This window comes from Ceratotherium simum, chromosome 12 (assembly GCF_057802395.1).
Source record: "Ceratotherium simum simum isolate JZ-2026a chromosome 12, ASM5780239v1, whole genome shotgun sequence".
Lineage (NCBI taxonomy): Eukaryota > Metazoa > Chordata > Mammalia > Perissodactyla > Rhinocerotidae > Ceratotherium > Ceratotherium simum.
In genome coordinates, this window is record NC_141911.1 from 30,522,102 (window position 1) to 30,536,820 (window position 14,719).

A 14,719-nucleotide genomic window follows, 5' to 3' on the forward strand; every position below is an offset into this window, starting at 1 on the left:
ACTAACATTTTGTGGAGGCAATCCCCAAAATCACCTTTTTAGATATGGATTGTTTCCAAAATTTTACTGTTCTTTGAAACGGGAGAAATAGCAGTGCAAGAAGTAAGGCACACTTTGGAAAAGAGAGGCTTTTCACTAACTTAATTCTGGAGGTAGACTTTTTCCTTTTTTTACTTATTTCAGTTCCTTCACAAAAAGTATTCCCTCATAGCTGAACTTATCCACAAATTGTACGTGGACAATCTCTTTTGGTTATTTTCAGGACAACTGGCTAAACATTGAGGCTAACGCCAGATACCACATGGGTGATAAGCAACAAATACTGTATTAAGGTGCAAAGACTAAGGCTTTAGAATCAGCCTGGGACTAAACCCAGCTCTGTTACATATTGGTTTTACAATTTGTCTTAAGGTCCACAGCAAGTGCTTAACAAATATTAGCGCTTTTCTGCCCCATCCTACTGCTAGAATGGCAGCCCACGAGGTGTGTGAGTGTGTGAATATGTAAATATATATATTTAAATCAACGGATAAAGGGAGCAGGATAGAAAGTAAACAGAGTGAGCCAAGGCCTCTCTAACTGCTTGAGCATGCCACTTTCTGACCCTTAGTTTCTTCGTTTGTAAAATGATTGCCACATCACAGGATTAGGGTAGGAACAAATGAGATGTTGAATGCTAAAGTAATTTTAAATTTCAAAGCTACCAACATTTTAAAATTATTATTCCCACTTAAAAGATCTTAGAATGATATGGACAGATGGAAGGAAACATGAACATAAACAAAAAACTTTATTATTCTTCCTCCCAATGTATATTTTCATTGGGGATTAACATGTTTTCATACTTTTTTTGGCAAAAGAATAAATGTACAGATGGATGGATGGATACAAGAAAGATATTTTTGTCAGTATGTCACTTATTTCATAAAATGTAAAGTCTCTATATTTACACTTATTATTTTTAAGGAAATGGGATAGAGTGTGACCTACGAAAGTTTTACAACTGCGTTTCTCCTACACTTGGTAAGTGGCTTAATTTATTTTCAGGATTTATATGAAAGTTGCTCAAAGACATTAAATCATACTATAGATAGTCCAGAAAGGAAACAGAATAGAGACTATAAGAGGGAGTTTTTTCAATATTTTTAAAATTAAGAATAGCAGCTTACATAGACATAGATAGTAAAACAAAACAAAAAACTCCTCTGATTTCAAGATATATCTGAATTAAAGATATGCAGTGACAAAGTAACAGCAAGAAAGTTCTGGGTTTTATTTCTAAATTTTTATGTTGTGTTTTAAATTCCATACTTTTTTATAATCAAAATAACTTTGTAGATTAACATAAATAAAACATACTTGTGACTAGTTCAAACACTACAGAACAGAAAAGAATCATTGGCGGGACGGCCCTGCGGTGTAGCGGCTAAGTGCATGTGCTCTGCTGCTGGCGGCCTGGGTTCAGATCCCGGGCACACACCGAGGCACCGCTTGGCAACCATGCTGTGGCGGCGTCCCATGTAAAGTGGAGGAAGATGGGCATGGATGTTAGCCCGGGGCCAGTCTTCCTCAGCAAAAAAGAGGAAGATTGACAGATGTTAGCTCAGGGCCAGTCTTCCTCAGCAAAAAGAGGATAAAAAAAGAATAGTTGGAAAATCAGTAGAAGTTGCATCACTCTGAGAATTACTATCACTATTTAGGTGATCATTCTTTCATTCATTCCTTTCATTATACATATATTATATATAAATACATATGTAAAATTTTTACATAAATAGAATCACAACCATACATGCCATATTTACAGGGGACAACTTCTTAAACAGCATCTTTTTTGCTTACATATCTCTTATCTTAACTCCCAACCAATGTTAACTCTCTAGTATATTCTACCATAATTTTCTCCACATAAACAGCTTCATATTTATAGTCATTGGTTGTTTTATTAAAATGGAATCATATTATATTCCTTTCTATGAAACTTGCTTCTCTAACCCATTATGGAACTATCTCCAGGACAGCAGGAATAGATTTAACAGATCCTTTTTAATGATTGTAAAATATTTCACGGAATGGGTATGGGTAGAAGGGATCTTATATATTTTTTAATAGCTTACAAGCTGAATAAAGCATACTTCATTTGATTGTGCTTCACTTTATTGCACTTCACAGATATTACATTTTTTACAAATTGAAGGTTTGTGGCAACCCTGAGTCAAGCAAGTATATCAGTGCCATTTTTCCAACAGCATTTGCATTTTTTAGCAATAAAGTATTTTTAAATTAAGATTTATACATAATTTTTTAGACATAATGCTATTGCACACTTAATAGACTACAATATAATGTAAACATAACTTTTATATGAACTGAGAAACCAAAAAAATTTGCATGACTTGCTTTATTGCAATATTTGCTTTATTGCAGTGGTCTGGAACCAAACCCACAGTATCTCTGAGGTATGCCTTATGCAGAAGTCTTGTTACTAACCAATGGAATTGAAGTTATGTTGCCAAATTTCTTGTGATTTCCTATCCCTAATGGGGGTTGGCAGGGAAGCTTTTGGAAACAAATCATGCATGCAGTTCTTCAGGGACTGTTGTGGGATAATGGGATCAGAAATGTGTGTGTGTGTGTGTGATTGTGTGTGTGGAAATGTGTGTGGGTGTGTGTATGGGAATGTGTGTGTGAGTGTGTGAGAGTATGTGTGTGTGAGTATATGAGAGTGTGTGTGTGTGTGTGTTTGTGAGTATACGTGTATGTGTGAGTATAGGGAAAAAGTAGTGTTTATTACCAGTAGTCTTAAAGAACTAAGGGATGCATGCTAAAGTCATGCCCTGAAAAAGTAGCGAAGTTAGTCTGGAAAACAAGCCCAAAGTTGATCATTATTAGGGTGTCTTGGTGAAAAAAGGGTCACAAGAACAAAGAATTCAGTAACAAACAAGAACCGGAATATCCACCAAGAGTGAGGAGCAGTGAGATTGGGCACTGGGAGGTGATCCAAAGGAAAGCTGGAGACAAATACCACCTCCTGCAGAAACATTTTCCAGTACACATTTGTGTGGACAGCCTGGTTGCTCTACAGGGGCCAAGAGCGAACCGAAGACAGAACCTCAACGGCTGATTTAGAAGTCGCTGGGATCCACAGAAATAAATGGCTCTAAACACCTGGCAGCGTTATTTCACACTTTTCTAAGTTGAGACAACCCCAAGGATAAGTTTAGTTTAAACCTGAGTCATTCGCTTTCAGGATTACATTTAAAAGTTCCTCTCAAGGTGACACAAGTTCACACAAACAACTTTCCATCTTTCTCCTGCCCAAATGACTGATATTTTATGGAAATAGGCCTAAAGACTCTCTGGAAAGGATTTCTTATTTCTAAGAAAGATCTGAATCCAGTGACTCAATGAATTCAAGGATAACAACTATGTTTTATATTCTGTCTCCTTTGCTGTGTTTATACTAAAATATAAATAAAATATAAACACCATTTGTTAAGAAAGTAGTGGTAGAACTTGTTAACCACTTTTTGTAGGATTGAAAGTGAAATTATAAAATTTTAAAGAGCTCTATTCTTCCCACTGTGAAATAGTCTTCTTTTCTGAATATCCTGTCTTAATTTTCATTTCAGACCACATTGAAGTTAAGGGATTATGTACAATGGGAACACATAATTCTAGCTGCCCTGTTCCTTGTGAAGAAACAGGATACCCTGCCACTATTTCTTATTCTACTTTTCCAAGTCTAACAGCTTTGAAATATCTTTCCAAGAAGTTGAATCGAAGCCAGAAATATATCAGGTAATCTTTTGAGTCTTGCAAATTATTTGTAATTAACACGAATAGTTTCTTTACTCAAAACTTTCAAAGACTCAGGAAATAAAGTTCTGATCAGTCAAAGGAAGCAGTGGCTTACATCACTGAACTAACAATGAAAGCCTAGAGTTTTAAAAGTAGATAAAAATCACATCTTTCCATCCTTTCATTTAATTGTGTGAAAAGTAAAATGAGGCCTGCTTGAGTAATTTGCTCATGATCTTGCCTTTATTGGCCCAACTGGGGAAAATAACAATGCTGACTGATATCAATTAACGCTTTAAAATATGAAAATTCCATACCTGCATATTACATAGTTATGGAGCACAAATAATTATTCTCATTTTACAGATGAGGAAACCGAAGCACACTGTATTTCAAGTAACTGTCCTATTAAGGTAGTCAGAGGCACAGAAAGAACTTATGACCAAGACCTATGACTCTGGTCTCCATGTATTTTCCACAGAGATGTATGGTTCCAATTCTGATTAAGTGAGGATTAAATTAGGTCTCTTTCTGCTGCACCATACTGCCTCTTAGAAATTACAAATCAAACTTCATAAAGAACTCTCTTTTTTAAAATCAGAAAGCAACCTTAATGTTTCTCTTTGTTTTTTATGTATATTTTCAAGCCGAGGATCTAAAACAGCAATGTAGCACATTGGTGTTTGTATGTATATGTATTATAATATAAATAGTTTAACTAATTAAAAGCTGACTAACTTTGCACGGAAAAGTACCTAACTTTGAAAGCATGTTTGGATTCCAGTTGTAGCCTGGTATTCATTTTAATGTATTAAAAACACTGCTCTCCTCATGTAAATGCCTAGACAATAAAATGATCTTTACAAATCAGGAAGAAAAAGTATTTTCATTAAGATAGGGTTGATGGGTATGATTTCAGACACTTAGCAGATAAAAAGATGGAAAGCTAGGAAATTTACAATCATATCTTTGTTAACACTTCAGTCTCCAGTACAGACGTCTCTTTGTATTCCATTTTAATATGGGAAACTGGCATACTTGTAGTATTATCCCTGTTATACTTAAATATGACTGAGAAGAGCACTGTGTGTGGCTTTGGCTGATAGATAGCTCCTGACTTTTGTAATTACTTAATAATATGCAGAGAATGTAGGCACGATTTTGGAGAAGTATCGGTGAATCAGAAAAGTAACCCATGTATAAAATAAGATGACTGTAGAGAACACTGGTTTTTTTGTAAAGCTTGGATTGTTGTAAATAGCTCTCCAATTAGTCTTATCACATAATTGACTTGTAGGGACCTTACATCGTTGTAAATCATACAGACCATTACTAGGAGGACTAAGGCAGGTGGCTGCATAAATGTAGCTGGACACATGGGTGTCCAAATCCTAAATAGAACCCGTAGCTAGAAGTCACACATATGATTTAGTAACTGGTTTATGTACAGGTGCCAGAAATCAAAGAGCAGTAAATTAGAAAGCACAAATGCAGTTTGCCAGGAGAGCAGATGTGAAAACTTAGTAGCAGTCAGATTTAAAACGAAGCAACCCCTAACTTAATCATGAAGCCAGTGTGTGTTTTTTCCTGGGGTACTAACCAACCCCAGACGATGACCAATTCAGGGCCTCATGTGGCAGCTGCTGAACCCCGTTAAGAAGATAAGAAGCTTAGCTTGACTGAAGCAGGCAATGTGGAGGTGAAGATAAGGGTAACTTGTGGCTGAATTGAGGCCGATTTCATTCATAAAATAAGTGATTTTTGTAAATTGTTGTCTTAGTTTAACAAATTTTCAAGTAAAACTTGGATAACATTGTTTGCTTTATGCAAAAACAGTTCATTCCCCTAATGCAGCCCTCATACTCAAGCATCTGGAAGCATTTCTTTAGTGTTTTGTAAATGTAACAAATACAATTTTTCTTTGATCTCCTTACCCTTATTAAAATTCAGATTTTATTTAATAATTTTGCCTCTCCTGACACAAACAAATATTCTTGGCCTTAAATCCTGGACAATTTCACTATTACCTTTAGACAGATTCAGTGAGACTCAAATTACTGGGCACGTGACCTGCCTGAGAGAAGCTGAGTAAATATCACAATATCTTTGTGTGGGATGAATTTATCTTCTCTCAAAAACATAGACGGATAATGCTTGGAAATGGTTATGAGTTTTGTGCTTGGGAAATTAAACAATATTATCAGCGTACATGTAAATTAGGAGCACAATGGAGGATAAAAAGATTGCAATATTACTAAAATTTCTGGGCTTCCAAGACAACTTTATTATTTCCTTCACTTTGGCAACTGCTTTATTATTTGTAAATATTGTTATACCCGCTGATTATCTAGTTAAACATAGCACATTCTCCTATTACCCAGGGTTAAACCAATGGAAATTAAGTAAACAAATTAATGATATATTTTGAATTAAGTATATTTGGGAATATTGATTTCTAAAACTGTAAACAATAAAGAGAGTGATTTACAGCCGTGTTCCTTAGATATATTCAAGCACACCACATAATTCCAGGAAACATTGCTAATAGGATTCATTCTTTTTTTTTTTAATTGAGGTATAATTGACATACAACATTATACTAATTTCAGGTATACAACATATGATTTGGTATTTGTATATATTCTGAAACGATCACCACCATAAGTCTAGTTAACATCCATCACCATACATAGCTAGGAAATTTTTTTCTAGTGATGATAACTTTTAACATCCACTATTTTAATAACTTTCAAATATGTGATACAGTATTATTAACTATAATTGTTATGCTGTACATTACATCCCCATGACTTATTTATTTTATGACTGGAAGTTTGTACCTTTTGACTCCCTTCACCCATCTGCCCACCTCTTCACCCATTTCAACCCACCAACCTGTTCTCTGTATCTATGAGTTTGGTTTTTGTTTTTTTAGATTCCACATATAAGTAAAATCATATGATATTTATCTTTCTCTGTCTGACTTATTTCACTTAGCATAATTCCCTCAACGTCCATCCATAAATTGTTGCACATGGCAAGATTTTATTCTTTTTTTTATGGCTAAATAGTACTCCAGTGTGCGCGCGTGTGTGTTGTGTGTGTGTGTGTGTGTGTGTGTGTACACCACATTTTCTTTATTCATTCATCTGTTGATGGACACTTAGGTTGTTTCCATATCTTGGCTACTGTAAATAATGCTGCAATGAACTGGGGGGTGCATGGATCTTTTCTAGTTATTGTTCTCATTTTCTTCAGATAAATACCCAGAAGTGGAATTGCTGGATCATACGGTATTTCTATTTTTAAGTTTTTGAGAAAACTTCATACTGTTTTCCATAGCTGTACCAGTTTACATTCCCACCAACAATGCGCAAGGGTTTCCTTTTCTCCACATCCTTGCCGACACTTGTTTTTTCCTTCTCTTTTTGAAGGCTCCGTTCTTAATGACAATTGTTACTGCCATCTGCAAATCATCAGGTGGGTGGTTTGCACCTCAACTTATACGACAGACAGGTTAATATTTGTCCATTCATTCATTGCTTTCATCGTAATTTGTTCCCTTATTTGTCCATTTTACACATACATAATAAGCACCTATTTGGTGTCAGGATTCAGGGGATACTCTAGGCATTAGGGATACCTCAGTGTACAAGAGACAAAAACCCTGCCTCCTGCACTTATTTCCATTGAGGTGGAGATGGAAACAAATATATATATATAGTCATGTCAGATGGTGCTAAGTACTGTGGAGGGCAAGGAAGCAGTAAAAGGGTGTGGAGAAGCCAGAGTCAGGGACGACTGTTCTCAGGGCTATGGATAGTGATCAGGTAAGACCTTCCTGGGAAGGTGACAATTGAGCAAAGACTTTAAAGCAGTGGTTCTCAAGCTTCTTGATCTCAAGGTCCCTTTGTACTCTTAAAAATTACGGAGGAGTCCAATGAGTTTTAAGTGTCAGTATTTGCCATCTTAGAAATTTAAACTGAAAATTTTTACTGTTAATTCATTTAAATCAGCAGTAATAAACTTACTGTATGGTAACATAAATAAAAGTTTTTTACAAACAATAACTATTTTCCAAAACAAAATTTTAGGAAGAGGAGTGATGCTGTTTCAGAGTATTGTAAATTTTTTTTAGTGTCTTGCTTAAAAGAAGACAGTTAGGTTCTCATTTTTCCATTTAATCTGTTGCTTTATGTGGTTTTGGTTGAAAAATGTAAAGAAAATCTTGCGTCAAACAGATATGTAGTTGCAAAGGGAGACATATTTTAATAACCTTTATAGATATTGTGAATTTTTTCTTTGATAACATATCAAAACTCAATAAGTGGTAGTTCTTTAAACGTTAATTGTAATATGTGTTTTGTGGTTGCCCTGCGAGGAGTAGGATCAACTCCCCACTCCAAATTTGATTTGGATGTTGAGACTTATGTTGCCACATGTGCATCAAGAGGGCATGACAAAAATTTATTGCTCACATGATGAGACTTTCTGGGGCGAGTAGGGCAGACTCCCAAGCAGATCCTCTCTTGGCTTGCAAGTACAAGGAGAGGCAATTGGCTTTGCCTTTCATTGTGGTTACATGGTGTGACTTCAACGAGATATCCCCAGTGTGGGCCAGAGTTTGTGTGGTTTGAACTTACCCAGGTGCCAAAAGAGGAAGCGTGTGGGCTTTCTTATCAGTTTACCTCTCTTGGGACAAGAAGAGGGAAGGGTGGTGCTTGAAAGCAGTTAGCAGTGAAATATTAAAAACATATCAATAAATTTTTTATACTCAATTACATTAATATCCATTGATCTTTCACTTTGAATGATCTTTTACCCATGCAAGATTTTGAACATCATTTAATGGTCATTAGAAAAATTTTCTGCATTATGTAGATTTTCCAAATATTTAAATATTTTATTATACAATATAAATTTCATTTTGATAGCATTAATTTTTAATTAAATATCATTACTATCACTATCATAGTTTGTCAGTCATTCTTTCAAGTAAAAGTGGTGTTCCATGTAAAAAGTGCAGCTTTTCTTGAAATAACAATCATAGTGAAAATGTCAAATAATATGTTAGTATACTATGAAAATAATCTTGACCTTATGAACTTCCAAAAAAGATATTGGAGACCCCTGTGGGTCTGTGACCACACTTTGTAAACTGCTCTCCTAAAGGAGATATAAGAACTAGCCTTTATATTATATGGCGGAAGAACATTCCAGAAGGAGGGAAAACCAAATGCAGAGGAAGATCCTAAGCCAACAGCATCCCTGGTGTATGGAAAGAATAGAATGGACGTTGGTATGGCCAGAGGCAGAGTAGGCATTGGAAGAGAATGGCAGGGCATGAATTGAGAAAGGTCAGAGTGAAGGGGTAGGTGGCAGACAAAATCTTATAGGGCCATGGAAGGGTTTTAGGGTTTTACTTAGAGTATACTAGGAAGTCTCTGGGGAGTTCTGGGCAGAAGAGTGATATGATTTGCAAATTGCAGAAGTATTATTTTGGTTATTGTGTGAAGAACAGAGGGTGTGTATCTGTTGAGGTAAAGTACATTAAAGTTGGAAGCAGAAAGACCAGTCAGAAAGCTATTGGAAAAATCCAGGTGAGAGATGATGGGATCTTAGGCAAAGATGGTAGCAGTGAATGGGATGAGACGTTGGATTCTGGATATATTTTGAAGATAAAACAAATATTTCCTGATGGATTGGCTGTGTGGTGTTATAACACTATAAATGGAGACATATCATGAGTTTGACTTGGAATATATCAATTTGAAATACCTATTGAACATCCGAGTAGAAATACAAAGAGGCAGTTGGATATATTATTGAAGTTCAAGTTTGGGCTGGAGCTCTGGGAGGGAGATAGAGAGTGTGAGGGTATCCAAGACTACATAAAGAGCTATCATTTTAAAATAGTGTTTAGCCACTCTGGTCACATATGAAGATTTCTAGAAGACACTAAGAAAACAGAGTCTCTGCTCTAATATATTAATGATGTAAAGTAAATGACTACCGTTTATTGAACGCTCAGTATATGCCAGGTTCTGGGCCAATTCTTTGCATACATTATTTAATTTCTCCTTGTCACAAATCTAAAATCCTGACTACAGATGAGGAAACCAATACTCAAGAAAACCACGTAGTTTCTTCAGAGTCATGTAAGTAACAAAGAACAGGGCCAAGATTTGAATTAAAATTAGATACACTTAAGTGTTTGCATCTACTCTGTAGATATTTACGTTTAATGTCTTTTTCCAGTTTCTCTGGAATGTGACATAAAAAAATTATTGGGTCGGGGAAAAATTATTTTCCCTAAATACCAACATGACAACAGTACCCTCCAAATGAAACTACTATGATTAGTATTGAATACAATGATGTGTCTAATTCAACGTTAAAAAACACCTGAACCAAAAAATGATATTGCTGTACTTTGTCAAATAGAAATTAAAAATAGTGTTGACAAGGGCCGGCTGGTTGGCCTAGCAGTTAAGTTCGCAAGCTCCACTTCAGTGGCCTGGGGTTTGCAGGCCTGGATCCCAGGCACGGACCAATGCACCACTTGTCAAGCCACGCTGTGGCAGTGTCCCATATAAAGTAGAGGAAGATAGGCATGGATGTTAGCTCAAGGCCAATCTTCCTCAGCAAAAAGAGGAGGATTGGCAATGGATGATAGCTCAGGGCTAATCTTACTCACAAAAAAAAAAAAAAATAGTGCTGACAATCTTGAGCTAGATTAACTCTGGTTTTATCCCTAGGGAGAATCTCGTGAACATTGATATAAACTATAGTGACTTAAACTATAAGATAACCCAGCAGCAAAAAGCAGTGAGTGTGTCTGAGTTACTTGGTAAGTGTTATTTAGTTGTTCCTCAATGTTTAAAGAATTTTCTGTCAGTTTTTTGTCCTTTCGTATTTAAGATTTAGCTTATCGATGGAGAAAAAGAATGAATAGTGCCTGCCATTCGCCTGCCATTTAAACCTAACACTTTTTGACTCCCTAGGCACATCTCCAGCAAACTTCACACGGGCTTTCACAAAGAAAAGGCTGGTGTTCATCATTCCATACTCACACTCAGCATCTTACTGTCCCCTCAGACATCCCCCGTCAGCAAGTGATTGCTGTGTAGTGTTTCAGCAATGCTACCTCTGGGTAGAATGTCAGCCATCTCAGACTTCCACACAGAGCTCCACCCAGAGAGGTCGGAAATGAATAGCCTGAGCAAGCAAAATTCAGCATTTAAGTTATCACCACTGTATGCTCACACTCCTTCATCATACAGTCCTTAAACTTAATTGCTGATTTTCTAGATCTTACTGCACATAAAGGAAGTCATGTAGGTGACGGAAGAGGGTATCAGATTCATGCAAAATGACAGCAGTCAGACACTGGCACTGAGCCCCTGAATAGGGAGGAAATATACAAATTCCTCAAAGCTCTTGGGAAAGTTATACCTGATTACCACACTTTACAAAAATAGCGTGATGCTAAGAATGGCCCAGGGCAATGAGAAAAAGCTTAATATTGTAATCTATGTTAAGAAGTCCGCGCTAGTGCAGTCAAATTCATACAGACAAAAAGTAGGATGGTGATACCAGGGGCTAAGGGGAGGGGGCAATGGGGAATTATTGTTTAATGGGTACAGAGTTTCAGTTGGGGAAGATGAAAAAATTCCAGAGATGGATGGTGGTGATGGTTGTACAACAGTGTGAATGTGCTTAATGCCACAGAATTGTACACTTAAAAATGGTTAAAATGGGGGCTGGCCTGGTGGTGTAGTGGTTAAGTTCACGCACTCTGCTTCAGGTGCCCGGGTTCACAGGTTCAGATCCCAGGCACAGACCTACACCACTTATCAAGTCATGTTGTGGTGGCGACCCACATACAAAGTAGAGGAAGATTGGCACAGATGTTAGCTCAAGGCCAATCTTCGTCAAGCAAAAAGAGGAAGATTGGCAACAGATGTTAGCTCAGGGCCAACCTTCCTCACCAAAAAAAAGAAAAAATGGTTAAAATGGTAAATTTTATGTTATGTACATTTTACCACAATAAAAAAGGCACAAACAATAAAGATATATCTAGATTTTAAAATTTTCTTAAGAAGACAGTGCTGTGTTACCATATTTTAGTTTAATGAAATATTACGAATGCTTAAAAAGAAGCAGTTTGGACTCTTGAAATCACAAACTGCTTGGAAATTTATGTTTCTGGAAAACATCATTGCCCAATAACGCCATCTGAATGCTGCATTTCTGCTCTCCATTCAACACATGGAAATGAATTTGTAATTGTTTAGGATGTTTTATAAATTTGCCTAAATTTAATATCCCCCAAAGACTTGGACTTATATTTTTGGAAACAGATTTTATGTTGGCTTTTTCTCTCTCCTTTTTGAGATGATTTATATGAGTATTATTTTAAGATATTATTAATTACTATTCCTTTGTTTATACCAAACTTAAAATAATACAATTCACTCATCTTTATGTAATATCAATTATGATTAACTTATTAGCTTCAAATAATTTAAATTCTAGCAATGTTTAATTTACTTTTTGTGAAAAAGCATAATTTATTCCATTTCTTTATTGGCTTTATTACAGCAGATGTTGGTGGTCAATTGGGCCTATTTTGTGGGGCCAGTATGATTACAATTATAGAAATTATTGAATATATATTCACCAATCTCTACTGGCTATGCGTTTTGTTCTTGCTGAAGATACCTGAAATGACCCAGGGGCCTCCTCCACCTCAGAATCATCTCGGGAATAAAAATAGCATAGAGGAATGCTGATGTTCACGGAGGACAAAAGCTTTGGCTTTTCTCTTCACGGCACCCTCAGATTTATTCGTGACTAACTCATTGTTATGTAACATTATGTTATAGTTTTGGGGATCCAATACAATCCATTGTAGATGTCTATCTCTTTATATGTCTTTGTCTCTGTCTGTATTTATGTATACATCTTAATTTATATATAAAAAGAAACAGACACACATGAATTCTCAGCACCTAGAACAGTAGAGATTATGTAGCAGACATTTCATAAATATTTTTTTAATGAATGAATATTTGAGTAATGGAAAAAGATACTCTTTATGACTAAATATGTGAATGAGACCTGATAAATAAAGAAGCTCTATATGAGGAGACAAGATATTACTTTACTTGGGAAATTATAATTTGTACTTTATAAAATTTCTGAGAATTTTTATTTTCACTAAAATCCAACATACTTTTATATTCTTTTGCCTGGAGAGTTCTATTGTATAACTGACTTTGGGAGGGGCAGGATATATATTTTCTATATAGATGGATTCTTAAAATAAATCTATTTGAAAATAAAATTAAATCTGTAGTATATTGGGAGTACACAGTGTTTTATCATTTTCTCCAAGAACCTCTGTGTATTTATTTAATCTAGAAAGGAAATTCAAGAGGTGAAGTGTTCTCATTACCCCTCAGGCAGTCAACCTACTTTCAGTCTCTCAGAATATTCAATAAATGGTGAATTGTCCAGGAGCCTTGTCAAACACATTTAAGAAATAATCATCAAGTCATAGAATTCTAACCCCAAATTCATTCTGTCTAGTATTGCTGGGTCTCATTTTCTTTCTGGCCACATGAGAATAATTTCTGAAAATCTTAAAATGTTGTTTTCAAATTTAATTATAAGTAAGTGCTAGTGCCATGGGAATGAGGCCAGTGCAATCTGACAGTACTCAGTCAAATTAGGAATATGTATATCTCAAGACCTGGAAATACTCCAGAGAAATTCTCCCACAGAGACGTGACATGCTAAGATGTTCATCATTTACATACCCATCAATGGGGAAGTCACTGTCAACGGTGTGTGTGCATGCTATGGAAGACTAGCAGCAGAGAGGCACTATGGCTTAAACATGCCCCCAAAATATTCTTAAATCTTAAAAATAAAGTGTTAGGTAGAACAAAGTTTAAAAAAAACCCACATATGCAAGGCTATAATACAATAGTTTATGTAAATTGAATATGCTTGCCCACAGAACAAGTACACAAGTGTTAAAAGAACATATATTTAAAAGGTAAATATAAATATAATATTAAATATTTGTGTAACAGACACATTGGAAAGATTGCCTATAGTGGAAAGGGAAATCGGAAGTGGGAATACAGGATAAAATGGAATAAATAAAATGAATGAATGAATAAACTAGAAATATAGGGCTATTGATGATAGTCTAATGTGAAGATTCATTTCTCTGAAGAGAAAGCTCATTTCTCTGCCTTGTGGCCCCCAAAATAAAATAAAATATTTGGCTGCAAAGTCATGTTTCTCTTGACAGTTGAGAAGAATCATTTTTTATGCTAATATTAGTATGACTGATTCTCAGATTTAGTGCCAGGCAGCTTCTCACTTCCTATATTGCAATTCTTTTCTCCTCTACTCATCCAAATACGTTAAGCTAAACCAAGGAGATACTATTCTGTCCCTTTTCTTAGCATATTGAAAAATTTTTCAACAATTTGTGTTGTGAGTGATTCATGGACAAGGGACTCCACTAATTTTGTTGTATCCCTTACATAAAATGGGCAAGTAGCAGAATATAATTGGGATGACTCTCCTATTTTTTGGACTTGATGAATCCCGAATTATAAGAAATTTTAAGTATTTCCTATGACTGTCACTCATTTATCTTCCAATATTCCTATGCTCTAAAGATTACAAATATATATATATAGTTTGAAAGAGATTAAATAGGGATTGATGTCATGCAAGAGCTAACTAATTAAGAATGGAGAGTTTTAGAATTTAAGCCTCACTTCCCTAAATCCAGACCCAAGACCCTAGACTCTAGACCCTAGAGCAATAATGCCAGTCTAGTGAATTGGGCAATGCAGAGCAATATAAGCAGTGACTTTTGGACCCCCCAATC

The 14,719-nt window shown here is 35.7% G+C and overlaps 1 protein-coding gene across 1 annotated transcript in view; it reads left to right on the forward strand.

The window, feature by feature from the left end:
• The window catches only part of ASIC5 (acid sensing ion channel subunit family member 5), a 32,751-nt gene extending 20,155 nt beyond the window's left edge, over nucleotides 1-12,596 (forward strand). Inside the window, exons 7-10 of the mRNA XM_004420949.2 lie at nucleotides 967-1,023; nucleotides 3,633-3,801; nucleotides 10,560-10,651; nucleotides 12,406-12,596. Of these exons, the coding sequence (XP_004421006.2) occupies nucleotides 967-1,023; nucleotides 3,633-3,801; nucleotides 10,560-10,651; nucleotides 12,406-12,596 (509 nt within the window). The remainder of the gene's footprint in view (nucleotides 1-966; nucleotides 1,024-3,632; nucleotides 3,802-10,559; nucleotides 10,652-12,405) is intronic.
• The last annotated feature ends 2,123 nt before the right edge of the window (nucleotides 12,597-14,719 follow it).